The sequence below is a fragment of the Hibiscus syriacus genome, unplaced genomic scaffold (assembly GCF_006381635.1).
Source record: "Hibiscus syriacus cultivar Baekdansim isolate YM2019G1 unplaced genomic scaffold, ASM638163v2 tig00111086_pilon, whole genome shotgun sequence".
Lineage (NCBI taxonomy): Eukaryota > Viridiplantae > Streptophyta > Magnoliopsida > Malvales > Malvaceae > Hibiscus > Hibiscus syriacus.
Window position 1 is genome coordinate 141,374 of NW_024062977.1, and position 20,490 is coordinate 161,863.

The 20,490-nt window shown below is 35.7% G+C and overlaps 2 protein-coding genes and 1 pseudogene across 3 annotated transcripts; all 3 read right to left on the reverse strand.

The window, feature by feature from the left end:
• Positions 1-7,806: 7,806 nt before the first annotated feature.
• Positions 7,807-8,847, reverse strand: LOC120152168 (annotated as a pseudogene).
• Positions 8,848-9,100: 253 nt separating this feature from the next.
• On the reverse strand, positions 9,101-19,823 carry LOC120152150. Of its 2 annotated transcripts, none has more exons than XM_039164428.1 (4): positions 19,777-19,823; positions 11,296-11,987; positions 9,978-11,098; positions 9,101-9,396 (listed from the first exon to the last, which is right to left on the reverse strand). In XM_039164428.1, the coding sequence occupies exons 2-4, from the start codon at positions 11,924-11,926 to the stop codon at positions 9,337-9,339; spliced, it is 1,812 nt and encodes a 603-aa protein (XP_039020359.1). In that variant the 5' UTR covers positions 11,927-11,987; positions 19,777-19,823; the 3' UTR covers positions 9,101-9,336. The 2 variants fall into 2 exon arrangements, with proteins under 2 accessions (XP_039020359.1, XP_039020358.1); XM_039164427.1 differs by lacking the exon at positions 19,777-19,823 and adding an exon at positions 12,143-12,570 and having other exon boundaries at positions 11,296-11,990.
• Positions 16,680-18,923, reverse strand: LOC120152169 (probable myosin-binding protein 6). Its single transcript, XM_039164442.1, has 3 exons — positions 18,281-18,923; positions 17,320-18,081; positions 16,680-16,738 (listed from the first exon to the last, which is right to left on the reverse strand). The coding sequence occupies exons 1-3, from the start codon at positions 18,921-18,923 to the stop codon at positions 16,680-16,682; spliced, it is 1,464 nt and encodes a 487-aa protein (XP_039020373.1).
• Positions 19,824-20,490: the final 667 nt, after the last annotated feature.

Below are 20,490 nucleotides of genomic sequence, written 5' to 3' on the forward strand. Positions count from 1 at the left end.
ATTATATCAATTATTATATCATAATGTATAAATAGTACTAATATGGCAATTTATAATGTCATAAATGATGAAAAATGAGGGAGTTAAGTTTGGCCTTTTTTTTTGAAAAATCGCCAGTACTGGTATATTTACGGATTTAATATGGTCAGACTATATTTCCGATCTAACACCCTTTGCAGTAAAGCGTGCTCCTGCACCACGCTATATGTTGATTTGGCACCACGTGGGATAAGGCGCGCCCCTGAACCGCACTATATGCTGACATGGAATACACGTAGGTATAGCGCGGCCCCTAGAGCGCGCCTTACGCCACGTAGGGTATAGCGCGGGTCATGGGCCACGCCTTACCTTTAATTCTCTAACATAATTATATATAGCGCGAGACAGGGGTCGCGACATACCTTTAACTAATATAATTATATAAGGTGCGGTGTAGGTACTGCGCCTTGTATAATTATTGCAACTTTTCTCGGCTATAAATACCTTCTCCTCCGGTTAAGTTCCTCACATCTCAACTTATAAATTAATACAACAATTCGTTAACGAGTTAATAATTCTGACAATTGTCTCATATTTGATTCAGAAGTTCGTGCGATTTTTCGTTATAAGGTAATTTTGTAATAATTTTTTATTATACTTATTGTTTATTATGATTATTTTAAAAAATATTATACTAATTTTTGTTAATTAATTTCTGTGTTTGTAAAATTAGAAATTGAGAATATACGTCGAAATAGTTTTGCGGTACAAGTAATAATATAAAATTATATTATTTAAATTATTTACATTTATGTGTAAAAATTTTATTCGGTTATATTTTCGTTCATATATTATTTATTTAATCAGCATTGGTTTAGTTATTTTTTTGCAGATATAATATTGCCGCACTTTTAAACTCAAAGAATGACGCGACTTTCAGCTATTATTTATTATGATGGTGAAATTCGAGAAGATGAAACCGACGTTGTTTTCGTATCAAATGAGCGTGTTAAAATATCATTGAAGAGAAACATAACTCTTGAGGAGCTGATAACGAAGATTTCGAGGAAATTCATGTTGGAAGTAGTAGAAGAATGTCGTCGTTGCAGTACAGATTTCCAACATCATTGTTGCCATTAACTTATACAGCGTTCGAACTTTTGAACAATTATGATGTTGAAATGATGGTTGACGCTCAAAGTAATTATTCAGACGCCGATATTGAGATGTATGCAAATTTTATTCTAGTGCGTGCCGTTCGAGGTCAATCATTAAGCTCCCACTATGGGTTGGCTGAACAAGTTGATCAAGTTGAGAGCCCGATGACAGTAATGTGTAATAATTTTAATGCCATAATAGGGAGACATTCATCCGCAACTCCTTACGATATGTACCGAGGTGGGTTGACGAACAATCCGTATGCCAACACCGCGTCTAGTTCAAGGGGAAGGCATTCATCTGCAAATCTGTTTGACCTTAATATGGAGATGCCATCGACGCAACCATTTGTACAGTTTCCATTTGACACGATGGCTTCAAGCTATAGGGGAGGCATTCGATTGCGAGTTTTTTTTATCTCAATGTCGATATGCCTTCTAGTTCAAGGGGAAGGCGTGCAAGTTGTAGGTTCTTCGACCTAAATGTAGAGCGCATGGAGGAACCATCATCTCCACCAGAAGAACCGCTTCATGAGCCTGGTGCGGATGGTGCTGAGACTGAACTATTCATTCACCCAGAATCACCGCAATTCAACTCCGATGATGATGAAGTTCCAGGAAATGTGGCACAAACTGACCCTCCTGCACACATGTATGAAGTTGATTATGGTGCAATGTACGGGCCAGAATTTGTGAATATGCCTCATCTCGGTGACTATGGATATTACTCATTAATAAATAATGATGAGTTATATTTAGGCATAGAGTTTTCAAGCAAAGGAAAAGCGATGATGGCTATAAAAAATTACAATATCCGTAATTTTGTTTAATCGAGAGTCGACCGCTCACGACAGAAAAATATGTATGTTACTGTGTCCGACGCGAAAACGGATGCAATTGGATGGTTCACGTATCGAAGAGGAAGAGGAAAAACAACAGATGGGAACTAATAGTATAAAACGGTCCTCACACATGTTGTGTTGGAGGGGTCAACTAAGATCATCCCAACTTAGACTCGAAAGTGATATGCCAAGCCATCATGCCCATGGTAAAAGCAAGCTCTCATATAACTGTTGTTGTGTTGATTTCAACTATACAATCGCAGTATGGGTACACTGTCTCCTATAAAAAAGCTTGGTTGGCAAAACAAAATGCCATTATCAAACTTCATGGCGAATGGGATGCATCTTACAACGAACTTCCAGGCTGGTTTAGGCTGGTGTGGAGGTTGAATCCTGGATAATTGTGGACTTCGAAACCTCTTATGCATACTATAATGATCGAGTTCTCCGCGATCGATGCCAATTCTACCAGATTTTTTGGACTTACCCACAGTGCGTTAATGCTATCAAATACTGCAAGCCTGTGGTCCAGATCGAAGGGACTTTCTTGTATAGAAAATACAAGCAAGTTTTATTATTGACAGTTGTCAAATATGGCAATCGCAACATTCTTCCAGTTGCTTTTGCTATTGTCGAATGAGAAGATACATATTTTTGGGCTTTTTTCCTCCGAAATTTACGTGCACATATTATCACGAGGGATAACATCTGTGTCATTTCAGATCGCGGAGCTGGGATCAAAGTAACAATTGAGTCTTTGGGTTCAATGTGGCAACCACCCTTTGTCCAACATAGGTATTGTCTCCGACACATTGTTGCGAACTACCATGAAAGGTACAAGAAGAATTATGAGCGTCAATTAATTGTGCGCATGGGTAAGTGAAACTGATGTAGTTTGTTTTCTTTCGATCGTTTTAATTTTTCAAAGAAAGCAAGTTAGTAAGTTATACATTTTTTGATCAGGTTACGAACTACTTCCTCGAACGTTTGAATCAATGCTTCAAGATTTGCAGGCGAAGAACCAGGAAGGATACGATTACATCAGCCTCATCGAGAAAGAAATATGGACGAACGCATATGATGAATGGATATCGATATGGACACATGACGACCAACTTGATAGAGGCAATCAATTCAACCTTAAAGGGTGCACGTCACTTACCAGTAGCAGCTTTGGTAAAGACTATATATTTTCGTTTAGGGGCATTTTTTGCGAAGCTCGGGGGACAAGCTCAAACCTGGATGTAAGGGTCATGTCTATCACCCTAGATTAGTTGCAGATCTACAGAAAAAAGTTTCTGCATCAAATGGAATGTTGTAACAAGGTTTTCTAGAAGGCATGAAATGTTTCGTGTCACAAATTTGCCGCGACCTCTTCAAGGGATTGAAGCTGTGTCGTTAAGAGTAAATCTAAGGGACAGAACGTGCGACTGCGGGTTTTTTCAAGCTCTGAAGTATCCATGCTCTCATGTGATAGCAACTTGCTCGTATACATGTAAAGACTATAACCATTTTGTGGATCTCGTATACCTACTATCTGAAGTTTTTAAGGTATACGAATTTGAGTTTTCCCCATAGGTAATGACAAAGACTCTGATGAGGTTCAAGATTGGCTTCCGATTATACCAAATCCGAGTTTATTGAGGGAGCGTGGTCGTCCAAAATCCAATCGAATTCATTGCGATATGGATATTCGAGAAAGATCTAGACAAGATAGAAGATGTGGGCATTGTAGAAACCCAGAACACACTAGAAAAACATGTCCACTTCTGTTGCCATCAAGTAACAATTGATGAGGAAATGACGTATTTGTTTATCAAATAATAATTCTTGTACTTTAATTTGCATTTACTTCAAGGTAATGTCATTCGATAATCGCTGATGAAGATTAAAAAATGATACAATAATACGAGATTGGACGTTTGCGTTATATGTGATTATAATAAAATAGATAATAAGTGACAAACTTAAGAAAGTTATCGAACACAATCATTAAATTTTATCAAACTAATAAAAATTTGGTATTTCAAAATAATTTTAAATACAACAAACTTACAATAAGTATGAAATGGTAAATGATAACCAAATTACAATAACTGATATTAAATGGTAATAAACAAATTAACTGAAATACATTAAAAAAAGTCCAACAAATTTAACAAAATAAAATAAGTATTAAATGAGAAATAATAAAAAATTACAATTAAAAAGTCCAATAAACTAAATACAAATATAATAAAAAACAAAATCTATCGATGCCTGCGACGCGAATGTGTTCTGCAGGGCGGTGGCTGTCAGTCTCGAGGAGGATTTCTTCGTATCACTGGTTGTGACTCCTCGCTATCATCATCATCACCATCATCGTCGTCGTCCTCCTCCTCCTGAGTAGGTACATTCTGTTGATGAGGAGATGATGACGATGAAGCACCTCTATAGAATAAGGACCCTGAAAGTGTATGACTGATTATCCCACCGGCCTGCGAAAACTGGGAAAACTCATAAAACCCAGACATCGCTGAGTGTGAAAATTGTACAGGAGGTGTTTGTGCTGCGGCCATGGGTGATGAGGCTGAACCCGCCAAATATCCAGTATATGAACCCCAAGTCGGATCTGTAAACATAACACATAATAGCCTCCATGAGGGGTCATCTGTGACGGCGGCGGCGGTAGGGTCATAAACCAGGTAAAGGCAGCGGCATCTGGTAATGGAAAGACGGTGGTGGCATCATATATGGTTACGGTATGTAAGTCACTAGATACGGTGGCTGTTGTGAAGATCTGTTGGTGCAATGAGGATGAACCGGAAGGACCTACTCTCCGTCCACGAGTCGAGGTAGATGGTACTGTGTCGGTGAACGTCTCTGTCGACGTCACGAAATGTCTGCCCTCGTGCATCCTAAGGAAGCATAAACGATTTCCCGTTACTGTTGAACCACTCATAATAACCGTCAGCAACCATCAAGAGGCCATAAAAATGGGCTCTCTACGGGGAAGGCGCCGATGTCGATCCTCCCATAACACGACCCACTCAGATGCCTCACCAGTCAATCTGTATATATCTTGCCACGTCTATTGTGCTATACAACTGTCCATATTACGAGGTACTTCCGGAATTGGTTGAAAATAACCAAATTGTTGGAGCACGCGATCAGTGGAGTGCCACGACGGTCGCATAACAGATCAAGGGGATGATCGCCATCCAAACATCTGATGGGTCCCTCAACTCAGGTGGGATCACCGCCCTCACATCATCAGTAGAATATGACACCATTCAAACTAAAACAAATATATATAATTTTTATCAAAAGAATAATCTAATTATATAACTATAATCTAAAATCGATTTTTAAACATTAAAATTCATACTGTGTGCCAGCCTTCTGATCGATTAGCACCCTAATTTTTTCTAAATCATCAGGTAGCTCTTGATGATTTTTCCTATCAGTAGACCACCTATTCAAGGAAAAAATTATTATACGCTTTATAAAATTATTAATATACGAAATCATTTTTATAATTACCTCAGAGTAGTGGAAATACGAATGGGTTCTTCACAACGGGACATAAAAAGGGCAATCGATATCAAGCCCAAGACTGTAGCAGCAGGAGACATCCACCGATAGCATTACGCCTGTAGTCAATGGCTCGACACATCTCCCTGTACAGCAAAGCCAAAACTGTCGAGCCCCAACTGAATGGTCCGGCCAGATAAAAGTTGCTCAGATATCGCAACCACATGCAGTGAACTTGGTTGCGCGATTTATCCGGCATCAGCAACCCTCCTATCAGCTACAGTATGTATGCCCGTGGATACATTTTAACTTCATCCTCAGACGCGTCCTCGCTCAACTCCTGAAAATTGGCATCTAACCAATTTAACGGTATCCAACAACCGTTAAAATTTTCCGGGACACGTCCTAGATTTTCCTGCACAAAGTAGTCCAGGAACCCTGCACGATCCCTGATATAACATCCCCATCCACCGAAAGCCCCAGGTGCATAGCAACATCCTCAAGTGTAATCGTGCACTCTCCGTACGGAAGATGGAATGTGTGGGTCTCCGGCCTCCACCGCTCTACTAAGGCAGAGATAAGGTCTGGTTCTATCTTACAGTGATCTGATATCTACCTATGTAACCAAATCCAGCCTTTACTAAATACGGCAAGACACAGCTAGGTATCACTAACTTAAGGTTCCTAATAAAAATAATACACGTCATTCTTCTAAAAATAAATAATTACAAAAATTAATTCTTAATTTAATAATCATGCATTAAATAAATCAACAAATTATTACTAATAATTTAAATTAAATTAAAACGTTAAAATGTTACCGTATCACAAAGTGTCGAAATATATGATTTTCATCCAAGCGAAGTAGGCCACCTTCCATTATATATCTGTAAAAAAATTATATAAGTAAAATATTAAATAAATTAAAATACTTAAATAAATTAAATACAAAATATTAAAAATATAATAAAATATACCTTAAACAGAGAATATAAGAGTATTTAAGAGAAATTGAGAGAATTTGGTGTGATGAAAGTGATTGAGGATGGGGGTATTTATAGGGAGGATTGACGTGTGAAGCATCGGGGTAGGGGGTAATTAAACATATAGTGAGGGGCAGGGGGCGCCTTTCTGACACGTGGCAGATACACAGGTAAGGCGCACCCTGATCCGCGCTATACCCACGTGTATCTCATGTCTGCATATAGCGCGGTATAGGGGGCGCGCCTTACCTCATGTGGTGCCAAATCAGCATATAGCGCGGTTCAGGGGCGCACTTTATTCTAAGGGTGTTAGATAAGAAATATAGTCTGACCGGTATTAGATCGGTAAATATGCCGATCACCGGTGATTTTTGGGAAAAACGCCGTTAAGTTTACGATTTACCGTTCACTCCTTTTATTACGAGGGAAGAGTCATGGGTCAACTATCTTATAAAAATGAGTATGTCTTAGGTACGATAGTTTTATATACAGTCAATGAAATGCACTATCGGAAATGTTATATTTGTAACATTTTTAATAAAGTCCCACTTAAAAAATTATTTTTTACCAGAAATATTAATATTAGGCTATACCTAAAATATAACATTTCCTATAAAACAATACTTAAAACATTATTTTTTTTACTGAAAATATTAACAGTGGTAGAGCACAGTTGGTAGAGCACAAGGCTCTTAATCTTGTGGTCGTTGGATCGAGTCCACTTAGGGCAATTTATAACAGAGGTCTTCTACGGAAGCTGCTCTAACCTAGCGTTGGGGGCAGCCTATTACCTACCTCCCCTTACCCCATTACATATGGAAATAGTGTAGCTAATTTTACTACCTAAAATGTTATTTTTTCTACCGGAAATTAAGTAGAGAAATTAATGTTTTATCGTATATGTTTAAGTATTTGATGACTGTGATTTTTTTATAACCACTGGTATTTGATTTATTAATCAATTTATCTAGATTGGATACTACATATACAATGACAACCCTTATAATTCAATTTATTCTGTTCACAATTATCAAGATTCGAACATCTGACTTTAGTTAAAGATCTATTGTCTCATGCCTTCATGTCACTAAACAACTAATTGTTGGTTGATGTTTATATAATTATGATGTGGTTAGGTTAATTATAAATTTTATCACTAGACTAATTTATTGTTGATTGATAATTATATAATTAGATTAGATATAGAATTATATGAATAAATATAACCTATTATCAACTTAATCGATTTACTCAATACTTCGATGAGGATCTATTAGGTCATATCAACAATTTGGAATCGAGTTTCATCAATGACTTTAGAATAGAACCCTCCTAAAATAACTGTGTGACAAAGGATTTAATACTATGTCCCCTGATTAGGCGAGCAACAAAGAACCGATTCACAACACTTGGTCGACGCAGAATGTAATTGATACTGCGGCTTTTACTGAACCGATCATCTTCATCATCCTCCTCCTCCTCTTCATCGTTACGGTAGTTATTTCCAGCTTCATGCCTATGATCGGGATAAAAGTGGTTCTCTCTGGTTGGAACAATGGAAGGCAATGGTCAAGTCGAGAAAGGATAAGTCCCGTACTCCAGAGCTTCCGTGGCGTCGTAGTAAGGCCAAGGGGAGCCCGAAGCGAGGCCCTGACTTTCGGAGCCGTAACGGCGGCGGAGTTTCTCCATCTTGTAACGGCACTGGACGGCGGCCTTAGAGGCGGGATGGTCGAAGAGGCCGCAACGAGTGGCGACGTTTAAGGCGACTTCCTCCCATTGGTAGGCCCTGAGTTGGCCGCGCTGGAGAGAATACCATTTCTCTTGGTAGGCTTGGATTAGGTTGAGGGTTTCCTGGTGAGTCCAAGGAAGGGGTTGAGGTTTTCTAGCGGCGTTCGGGTCGGCCGCTGCCGTTGAATGAGACGCTGGTTGGGCGTTTGGGGTTCAAAATTCAGAGAAGTGTTTGGGACTAGAAGTTTGAAGGGGATGGGGGATGGTAGAGGCTAGAGCCGCCGTCTCTGACGGTGACGGTGGAGGGGAATGGGCGGGGCTAGTCAGTCGGTGTTTTAGTTTCTGTTTTAAAGTCTTAATGGACCTGAACCCCAAAAATTTGTTCTGGACACTTGAAATCAGGCCCAAATATTAACAAATAATGAAACTCAACCTATACTTTTTTATATGTTATAATTTATTTTTTACAAAATATAAAACATATACATGAAAAATTATCACAATTGAAGGGTTAAATTACTTAAATAATGAAGTGATAAAAAATATTTATATAAATATAAAATATATACTTTTTGAAAAATTATTAGATTGTCTCGACTCATTATATCACCTGTGATTTTAACCAATTATATGTGTCCATATCATTTTCTTTCAAGAAGAATATTCACATTTTTCCTACATGTAAATAAGAAGTGAGCAGTTGTTTGAAAGTCACCATATATTTCTAAATTCAAACAATTTTAAGAAATCATCGTCGTATAATCTTGACATCGTGTAATCTTGAAGACTTTCAATGCATAATGTAATAGAATCCTTAATTAAAAAAATATTTCATCGCATAGGGTAATTCAAGTAAAATTGTTCATCTATAAAATAAAATCTCATTCACAAATTCATCAATCATTTATTGGAGGGGGACAATCTCTCTGATTGAAGCTTTTACTCTATTTAATTGAAAAAACTACTATATTAACACAGTTTTGCGTACAATTTCTGATTCAACTACCTTCTTTATGGACTTTACAGTTTCAATAAACAAATTGTTTGAAAAAGAGACTCGACACAAACCTAAAGACGAGCAAGAAGGAGCGATTTTCTTCCCGGATTCGACAGGCTACTGTACATGGGGTGGCTTTAGGCACCATCTTCGATTTCGTCCGATACGCTCCGGCAGCATCTCCTGTTGGAGCCGACCTGAAAGTAGAGGAATTATCAATCGTAGTTTATATGCTTACTTTCAGTTGTGCGTTAATTTCAGAGGGTGATAATATGGTCCCCTTCTATTCAACATTCCAACTGCTTTGATACCCACACTTTTAAATGGAAAAACAGCCCTAACATTATCCTAAAGAGGGGTGATTTATTCGATTTTCGAGCCATTTTCACGCATATATTGTTAAATTACTTGTAGAATAAGTTTTCTAAGTTTGGATAAGGCCCTGCAATTAATGGTATAAGCAACAAGCCTAAAATGACACATACATGCTACCAAAAAGGCACCTTAACAAGCAGTTATCATTTGTTACCATCTGAAAATCATGATCAGTTTTGCTTGCTTTACACGTTAAGTGAACACAGTTGACACTCACTAAGGTTGTCCCTTTTTCATGCAAACATGGCATTCGGCAGTTATAAAGATGTTACAGCAATACAAATAATCCTTATAGGTAACCGAAATAAAAGCATGACACGAGTATAAGATATAACTAACAAGCATGCAAAAGATAGTCCCGGGTTTATATAATTAAGGACGGTCAAATTGAGAAGTGGCATACCTTGGGAGATGTAAGCAAAGGAGGTAAAGAAGCCTGTCGAACAGGATCCTTCAGCCACTGAAAATCCCGAAGCTGGTTCACCAGGTCCTCGATATGTTTCAAATGGGTATCAACCATTTTCCACTGTTCCGATGAGAAAGTAAGCTTCACTTTTTCTCCTCGCACAATCTGTAACCGTTCCCTAAGTCCTTCGATTTCACCACCAATGGCCAACATTTCATTACTGACCCCAGAGAAAGTTCTGCGAAATTTATATATAGAGGTTTTGTGTTCTAAAGCAGAATCGGGTGGTGTTTTACTTTCTTTTGAGTTCTCCGGAATGTCTAATTTATCATCAACAACATGGACATCATAGATAGCTGGTTCTACATCAGACATGGGATGTTGTACGTTACAGTCTAGTGGCTTGCCAAAATCCGCATTCTTCTTGAGCTCCTCTTCTGCAGCTAAAGAAGTCTTCTCAATGCCTTGGACCGTTTTGGTTGCAATTTCTTGGGAGGCTATGTCATCATGATCCACTGTTCCAACTTCCTTCTCGTCACTCAATCCCGTATTCCCCGCCTGTTTCACCATCACCAGTGGATCTTCACCTCGGCCAAGTCGAATCGAAGGTTGTTGTTCCTCATTATTCAAAGTATAACTAAATTTACATTCCTCCGGCTTGTCTCTTAGCCAGTAAGCTTCTAGTTCTCTCTCCAATAGGTGATTCTCCTTCTCCCTCCTAACAAGCATCTCGTTCAGAATGTTCATCTCTTCATCGTCATAAGCAATTTTTTCTTCCATCATCCTTTTATATTGCCTTGCTTCCATTTGTATAGAAGCCTTATCCTCTTGTAGCCGCAAAATCATCGCCATGGTCTCATCAGCAGCTGAAGCGGAAGCAGCCCTTTCTTTCTCCAACTCCAGGTATACAGCAGCAAGTTTAGCTTTCTTTTTTTCAAGAGCTTGTTCCAACATTCTGATCCGATCTGCTTCACCTCCAATAAACACTGATTTCTCATTAGTGTTGATACAAGTTGATTTTTTCGTCAAATTTGATCCCTTTTCCTCTCCACTGCTCAATCCAAAACCATGCCAGCTTGTCTCACCTAGATCCGTGCCAGTTTGAGTATTTTTATCATCTGAAATTACATGTTCTCATAGGTCAACAAACATGTAATGCTAATAAAATATATCCCATCTCGAAAAAGAAATGAAAACTTCAACTAGTCCAATGATTCCCTTAAGCAAACATTTGAAGCTAAAAGTACCAATATGGAATATATATAGATATATATATTACAGTATAAAGATTTTAAAAGAGATACATTTAACTTACCAGGTAAGCTCTCATCAATTTCAGCAACTGAACCGAAATTATCCTTAATTTCACTTCTTATTTCACCACCGCTACTATACGAAGAACATGAAACACCTGCAACAGTTGAAGGTGGGAAACTATCAGACAACAATACCGGAGAAAGTTTTCCATTACCGAAAGCAGTCCGAGCTCCCGGTTTCTGCTTCTGATTCATGGCTAGTTTTCCTTTGGTATTATATCCATTATCATTGTCCACCACAGTTTCCAATCTTACACCTGAAAGTGAAGTAGAACATACTTTCCCTCCCAATTCAATGACTTCAATGCCAAATTTTACATCATTTGAATTCAACTCTCGATCGTTGAACGAAACCAAGTCGAAAGGGACTCTATTCAAAGCCAGATTTTGAACAGAGCATATCTTTCTTCTTGGCCATTGAATAAGCAGGTTATGCCAGCAGAGGTTTCTATTTTGGTACCCAAAACACCCAGAACAAAGACAGGGTAAGTGAATACCAAAAACATCACAGTATTTCCAAGCAAAATAACCCAAGGTTGATCCGCACAGAAGGAAATAAGCCAGAGTAAGATCAAGAAAAGATCTTACAAGACCCGTTAAGGTCCATGAAGAAATTGCACAGGAAACCATCACAATTTGAAGAACTCAAAATCCCGAGAGAAATTCAGCTCCACTAGTAAACGAATTAGCCCTGAAAAAAAATTCCACCATGAGAAATTCAATACCAAAAAGGAATTTCAAGTTCAAATTCCGAAACTGAAGAACTTAAAAAGGAAGATATAAAACAAATTTTAAGGAACAAGAAAAGGGTTGTTGTTATTCCAATAACAAGTGAGGGAAAATCTAGATTTTCGCAGATAATTGAGTTGCTCAGATACGGAGATGAAGCAGGAAGCTTGGGTGTTAAGTAAACAAAGGGCAATCAGTTCTAAGGATCCCAAAGCCAATAAAGACGAGAGGATCAAAGCTGGGGAGAAATTTCACGGCGTCAGACAAAAGTGAATGTCAGAAAACAGCCGTCGGTTTCCGAGGAATTGATTGTTACAGTTAACGACAAAGTGGGGTGACAAATGTTTCATCGGAAAGTGGGAACTCACCGTCTTTATGCTCTGTTGGCGATTTTTTTCTGATGAACCGAACAAAGACTACCGCCGTCGGCAACCGACAAAGGGAGGGGGGCGTGTCGCTTAGGATCTGTGAACAAGTTCCGTTCGAAATATCAAATCATTAGTCTAAGCTGTTAAGTAAGAACTTAGCCGCCGGTGTTTTTGTTAGAGTTGGTTTCCTGGTAGGTGTTATATTGCGGGTACACGTATCTTTTTAATATGATTTTTTTATAAAAATTAAACCCATTTATTATTATTTTTAATAATAAACTTATTTTTTGGTATACATTTTTTTATATAAATTCTAGTGTTTGGTCCATTGACCGTAAATGTGAATGATTTTGAGTTTGACATGTGAGAATGATATGTTTGAGATATGTATACTATTACAAGTGTGTGAGTTGCTCTATTTTTAAATATTTTCCTCACGAATTAGGAAAAAGTAAATTCAACTTTCACTCAATTTGATTATTATTATTATTATAAATTTAAGTGATATTAATTTAATTATATTTGAACCTTGTTTATCATAAAAGAATATATGGTGGTCCTAATGAAATAATAAATAATGAAGTTTATTACTATTTAATAAAGTCACGATGTTTCCATTTCGAAGTAAATAAAAACAAATTACCCAAAAATAGATGTTTTGCTTCCTTAGTTATAGTATGGTTCTTAGTTACTTTTGTCAACTAAAGATGCCTTAGTTTTGGGTCACAGTTCAGTTTGGTTTGCCCCAATTTTTATAAATAGGGTAAATTACAATTTTCATCACTGAAATTTACTCTCTCTCCTATTTTGCTCATTGAAAGTTCTTAATTTACTCACTCAACTTAATACATTGAATTTTTTGTCACTGAATTTTACTATCTCTCCTATTTTGATTACTCTATTATTAAATACTTAACGGTGTTAAAAACGACGCCGTTTTAAATAAAATAAAATTTTCACTAATACGCATCTATATAACATCATATTTTAACGTCGTTAATTATTTAATAATCAAGTGAACAAAAAAATCTCAATGTATTAAGTTCAATGAAAAATTAAAAAATTTAAAGTACAATGAGTGAAATAAGAGGAAGTAAATTTCAATTATTAAACTTATGATTTACGCTTATAAATAATTCGTTTCGACCTTCCATCGCTGCCAACTTCATTCTGGAATTTAAAATATTAGAAAATTTTACGTATATTGTCAACTCTTTTTAAAATCATATTTTATTCATTTTGAGTATTCATTGCCATGCCATTTGCATAGGTATCTAAAATGACAATACATCTCACCCCGTATGGGTATAACGAAGTCAAATCTGCACTAATAAAGATTTAGTGTAAACTACATATAGGGTTCATTTTTCAGTTTTAACCAATTAATCGATCGAATCGAATTAATTCGATTAATTAGATCGGCCACCAAATTAATTCAATTGGATAATAATATTTTTAATATTCGATAAGGTTAATTTGGTTCAAAACCGGTTAATTAACCGTATATATATATATAATAAAGCTCAAACTCATTAAGAATTCAATTATATTTTAACCACATTAGACTCGTTAAATTATTAACTCCGGATTAAATTTTAATTCAAATAAAAATATTTCTATTATATTAAATTAATCTAATTAAAAATTATTTAAAAAATCAGTTAATTCGATTAACCGACCGAATAACTGAACTTTATTCGGTTCGGTTAATAATTTCAGGAGAAAAAAAAGTTCGATTCTATTAACAGTTAGAGAAAAAAATTGATTAATTCGGTTAATGTAAATTATGTTCGGTCGGTGACCGAATTAACTGTTTGAACACTCCTAACTACATTAGGTACCACTATGGGTAGTGTATTGTTTATATAAGTTGAACTTTAATTTCTTTAATTATAATATTAAAATTTTGTTTTGACTTCAATTATGTCACAATATCGTTAAATTTTAACGATATTATGATGTGGATAGTTGTTTTTGTCACTATGACGACGTTGCCAAAACAACATCGTTTTGCCTACAACTATTGATACATAAAATGATGTTTTATGCATTCAACTTTAGGTGTGTATCAATTTTGCCACAAAGCTTTTAAATTGTCCATTTTTGACACTGCACTTTCGTGACTGTTGCTAACAACTAAACAATAATCATTGCCTTTTACTGATAGCCATCATCAATTGCCACCGATCATCTTTCACAACAAGATTGATACCAAAACATTGGCATTTAATTTCTCTTTTTTTCTCATAAGATCTATTTTACACGAAACTCGCTCAAAATTGTCGAAAAAATCATTTATACACTACTTTGATTTCTTCCAGTGACTATATGATAAGACTAACTTTGAGGTATGTTGTTCGTCTTCTCGAAATAATGCTTCTCACCGTTCGGATTTTTGAACAAACACCTCTAAAATCTCTCAAATCTAAGAAAGTCCTCAAAACCCTAAAAATTATATTATTCTTTTTTTTAATTTTGTCGATTTTGAGTAGATTGCGTGAGAAACTAATCCTAGAAGAAGAAAGATGAATGAAATGTGAACATTCTAGTATCGATGTTGTTGAGAAAGATAACCTATGACAGGCGTTGATTGGTTGCCAACGACAGTTGGAAAAGTGCAATGCCCAAAATGGATATGTTTAAAGTCTTACAATAAAACTTATACATCCTTGAAGGCTTTTTTGTTAATATGGGGTAAGTACAATGCAATATTTGTTCAAAGATAACTCTCAGTCATTTGACATTGAACGTTCAGACCCCTAACATTCTTAGTGCTCGAACCCGGGACCTCAAGGAATAACAACAATTCATTTACCACTAAGGTCGCTCGATTCGTGCTCCCTAAAGTTTAGTGCCTAGAACGATATCACTTTAGGCATTACTAGTCACACCAAAATGATATCGATTTGTCCATATCATTGCATCCTTGGTCCAATGGTATAATTGAAGTTAAAATCAAAGTTTAATTATATAATTGAAGAAATTAAAAGTTTAGTGGTATAAATAATACAGTACCTAAAATTCAGTGGTATTTGGGATAACTTACCCAAATATTTAAATCTTTAGACCATTGATTGTTCAATCATTGGGTCAAGCTAGACATTTGTTACATATTCAATAGAATTAATATTTAGTTTAGCCTTAAAGGCCCAGTTACCTCCTAAAATTTACCACTCTTACTGAATTACCTCTTAATTTTTTAATATTTTATCCCCTTAATTTCAAACAGTTATTTATATTGTCTTAATTTTTTATAATTAAAAATATATGTCGACTAATCGAAATACATTATGTGACACTTTTGATCCAAAAACACTAATGACTACAATAAAAAGTCGTAAACTTTATGTCAAATCTCTTATGTTTTATTTTTTTAGTGTAATCCCTACTTTTTTGTGTAAAATGAAATTTACTGTTATTAAATTTAATCCAATATTATTTTTATAATATATTAACATAATAAATAAAAATAACACTAATATTAAAATAATTTCAAATTAATTTTAAATATTTAATATTGATATTCACATTGACATTAAAATAATATTAATATTGATATTAAATATATTATTTTCATATTTAATGCAATTTTTATCATATTATTTTCTACGTCACCAATGGTTTCGATCAATAATATTTATTCATATCATTTTCTTTCAAGGGGAACATTCACATATTTTCTACATGTAAATAAGAAGTGAGTAGTTATTTGAAAATTACTTAATAATTTGAGACTCTCATTTACTGGGGTCATGAATGACATAGTGAGTCAAATTCATCAGATAATTTCTTTATTTTCTGAATTAGAGTTTTTGTTATAGTATTTTTTTAATTAAAAGGAGGCCATTACAATGAAATACTAAGTGTGAATAAAAGCATGACATGAAGGCCACGAGCAAGATGAGGTATTATCTTGACATCGTGTAATCTTGAAGACTTTCATCGCATAATGTAATAGAATCCTTAATTAAAAAATATTCAATAGCATTGGGTAATTCAAGTAAAATTGTCCATCTATAAAATAAAATCTCATTCACACATTCATCATTCATTTATTGTAGGGGGACAATCACTTTGATTGAAGCTTTTACTCTATTTAATTGAAAAAAATTACTATATTAACACAGTTTTGCGTACAATTTCTCATTCAACTACCTTCTTTATGGACTTTACAGTTTCAATAAACAAATTGTTTGAAGACGATTTTCTTACCTAAAGACCTAAAGACGAGCAAGAAGGAGTGATTTTCTTACCGGATTCGACAGGCTACTGTACATGGGGTGGCTTTAGGCACCATCTTCGATTTGTCCGATATGCTCCGGCAGCATCTCCTGTTGGAGCCGACCTGAAAGTAGAGGAATTAGCAATAGTAGTTTATATGCTTACTTTCAGCTGTGCATTAATTTCAGAGGGTGATTATATGGTCCCCTTCTATTCAACATTCCAACTGCTTTGATGCCGACCCTTTTAAATGGAAAACAGCCCTAACATTATCCTAAAGAGGTGTGATTTATTCGATTTTCGAGCCATTTTCACGCATATAATGTTAAATTACTTGTAGAAGAAGTTTTATAAGTATGGAGAAGGGCCCTGCAATTAATGGTATAAGCAACAAGCCTAAAATGACACATACATACTACCAAAAAGGCACCTTAACAAGCAGTTATCATTTGTTACTATCTGAAAATCACGATCAGTTTTGCTTGCTTTACACGTTAAGTGAACACAGTTAACATTCACTAAGGTTGTCCCTTTTTCATGCAAACATGGCATTCGGCAGTTATAAAGATGTTGCAGTAATACAAATAATCCTTTTTGTTAACCGAAATAAAAGCATGAAACGCGTATAAGATATAACTAACAAGAATGCAAAAGATAGTCCAAGGTTTATATAATTAAGGACGGCCAAATTGAGAAGTGACATACCTTGGAAGATGTAGGCCAACATTTCATTACTGACCCCAGAGAAAGTCCTGCGAAATTTATATAGCGAGGTTTTGTGATCTAAAGCAGAATCGGGTGGCGTTTTACTTTCTTTTGAGCTCTCCGGAATGTCTAATTTATCATCAACAACATGGACATCATAGATAGCTGGTTCCACATCAGACGTGGGATGTTGTACATTACAGTCTAGTGACTTGCTAAAATCCGCATTCTTCTTGAGCTCCTCTTCTGCAGTTAAAGAAGTTTTCTCGATGCCTTGGACCGTTTTGGTTGCAATTTCTTGGGAGGCTATGTCATCATAATCCACTGTTCCCACTTCCTTCTCGTCACACAATCCCGTATTCCCCGCCTGTTTCACCATCACCAGTGGATCTTCTCCTCGACCAAGTCGAACCGAAGGTTGTTGTTCCTCATTATATTGCCTTGCTTCCATTTGTATAGAAGCCTTGTCCTCTTCTAGCCGCAAAATCATCGAAATGGTCTCATCAGAAGCCGAAGCGGAAGCAGCCCTTTCTTTCTCCAACTCCAGGTATATAGCAGCAAGTTTAGCTTTCTTTTTTTCAAGAGCTTGTTCCAACATTCTGATCCGATCTGCTTCACCTCCAATAAACCCTGATTTCTCATTATTGTTGATACAAGTTGATTTTTTCGTCAGATTTGATCCCTTTTCCTCTCCACTGCTCAATCCAAAACCATGCCAGCTTGTCTCACCTAGATCCGTGCCAGTTTGAGTATTTTTATCATCTGAAATTACATGTTCTCATAGGTCAGCGAACATGTAATGCTAATAAAATATATCAGATTTCGAAAAAGCAATGAAAACTTCAAGTAGTCCAATGATTCCCTTAAGCAAACACTTGAAGCTAAAAGTACCAATATGGAATATATATAGATACATACATATTACAGTATAAAGATTTTACAAGAGATACATTTAACTTACCAGGTAAGCTCTCATCAATTTCAGCAACTGAACCGAAATTATCCTTAATTTCACTTCTTGTTTCACCACCGCTAATATACGAAGAACATGAAACACCTGCAACAGTTGATGGTGGGAAACTATCAGACAACAATACCGGAGAAAGTTTTCCATTACCGAAAGCAGTCCTCTGCCGCCTCCGAGCTCCCGATTTCTGCTTCTGATTCATGGCTAGTTTTCCTTTGGTATCATATCCATTATCGTTGTCCACCACAGTTTGCAATCTTACACCTGAAAGTGAAGTAGAACATACTTTCCCTTCCAATTCAATGACTCCAATGGAAAATTTTACATCATTTGAATTCAACTCTCGATCGTTGAACGAAACCAAGTGGAAAGGTAATCTATTCAAAGCCAGATTTTGAACAGAGCATATCTTTCTTCTTGGCCATTGAATAAGCAGGTTATGCCAGCAGAGGTTGCTATGTTGGTACCCAAAAAACCCAGAACAAAGACAGGGTAATTGAATACCAAAAACATCACAGAATTTCCAAGCAAAATAACCCAAGGTTGATCCGCACAGAAGAAAATAAGCCAGAGTAAGATCAAGAAAAGATCTTACAAGACCCGTTAAGGTCCATGAAGAAATTGCACAGGAAACCATCACGATTTGAAGAGCTAAAAATCCCCAGAGAAATTCAGCTCCACTAGTTAACGAATTAGTCCTGAAAAAAATCCCACCATACGAAATACAATACCAAAAAGGAATTTCAAGTTCAAATTCCGAAACTGAAGAACTTAAAAAGGAAGATATAAAACGAATTATGAGGAACAAGAAAAGGGTGTAAACGAGCCGAGTCGAGTCGAGTATTGTTGAGTTTAACTCGGAATTCTGAAATGGAGTCGACTCGACTCCAAAACTCGCGAGTTAAAAATTTTCAAACTCAATTTAAACTCTAAATGTTGAAATGAAGTTCGTGAGAAGTTCGAAAAATCTCAATTTTTTTTTCTTAAACTTAATTCGATTTAAGTATTAAACTTAAACTTGAATATGAACCTTAAATATATTTTACTGTATTTAAAAAAAATACATAAATATTAATATTATTATTAATTTATTTTAAAAAATAAAATCTTAATGTATTATATTTTTGAGTTACTCACGAACTTTTCGAGTCGAATATCAAGTAATTTGTTTCTAATCGTTAATAACTCAAGTTGAGCTTGAGCTCGAATCAAATTTATTCGATTCAAATATTTATCGAATTTTGATCGAATCGATCTCGAATAACTTACGATTTGTCTCGTCTCCGACCCGGTTTCCAATAACAAGTGAGGGAAAATCTGGATTTTCGCAGATAATTGAGTTGTTCAGGTACGGAGATGAAGCAGGAAGCTTGGGTGTTAAGTAAACAAAAGTGAATGTCAGAAAACAGTCGTCGGTTTCCGAGGAATTGATTGTTACAGTTAACGACAAAGTGGGGTGACAAATGTTTCATTGGAAAGTGGGAACTCACCGTCTTTATGCTCTGTTGGCGATTTTTGTCTGATGAACCGAACAAAGACTAACGCCGTCGGCAACCGACAAAGGGGGGCGTGTCGCTTAGGAATTGTGAACAAGTTCCGTTCGAAATATCAAATCATTAGTCTAAGCTGATAAGTAAGAACTTAGCAGCCGGTGTTTTTGTTAGAGTTGGTTTCATGGCGGGTGTTATCATTGCGGGTACACGTATCTTTTTAATATGAATGATTTTTTTTATAAAAATTAAATCCATTTATTATTATTTTAATAACAAAATTAATGTTTGGTTTACATTTTTTATATAAATTTTAGTGTTTGGTCCATTGACATGTGAGAATGATATGTTTGAGATATGTATACTATTACAAGTGTGTGAGTTGCACTAATTTTAAATATTTTCCTCACGAATTAGGGAAAAGTAAATTCAACTTTCACTAAATTTGATTATTATTACTATTATTATTATTATTAATTTAATTATATTTGAACCTTGTTTATCATAAAAGAATATGGTGGTCCTAATGAAATAATAAATAATGAAGTTTCTTACTATATAATAAAGTCACGATGTTTCCATTTCGAAGTAAATAAAAAATGACCCAAAAATAAGATGTTTTGTTTCCTTAGGTCATCTCCAGCTCCTCCCATCTCTATTCTATCTCTACTCTAAAGATGAAACAATAATTCATCTCCAGCACTATCTCTACAT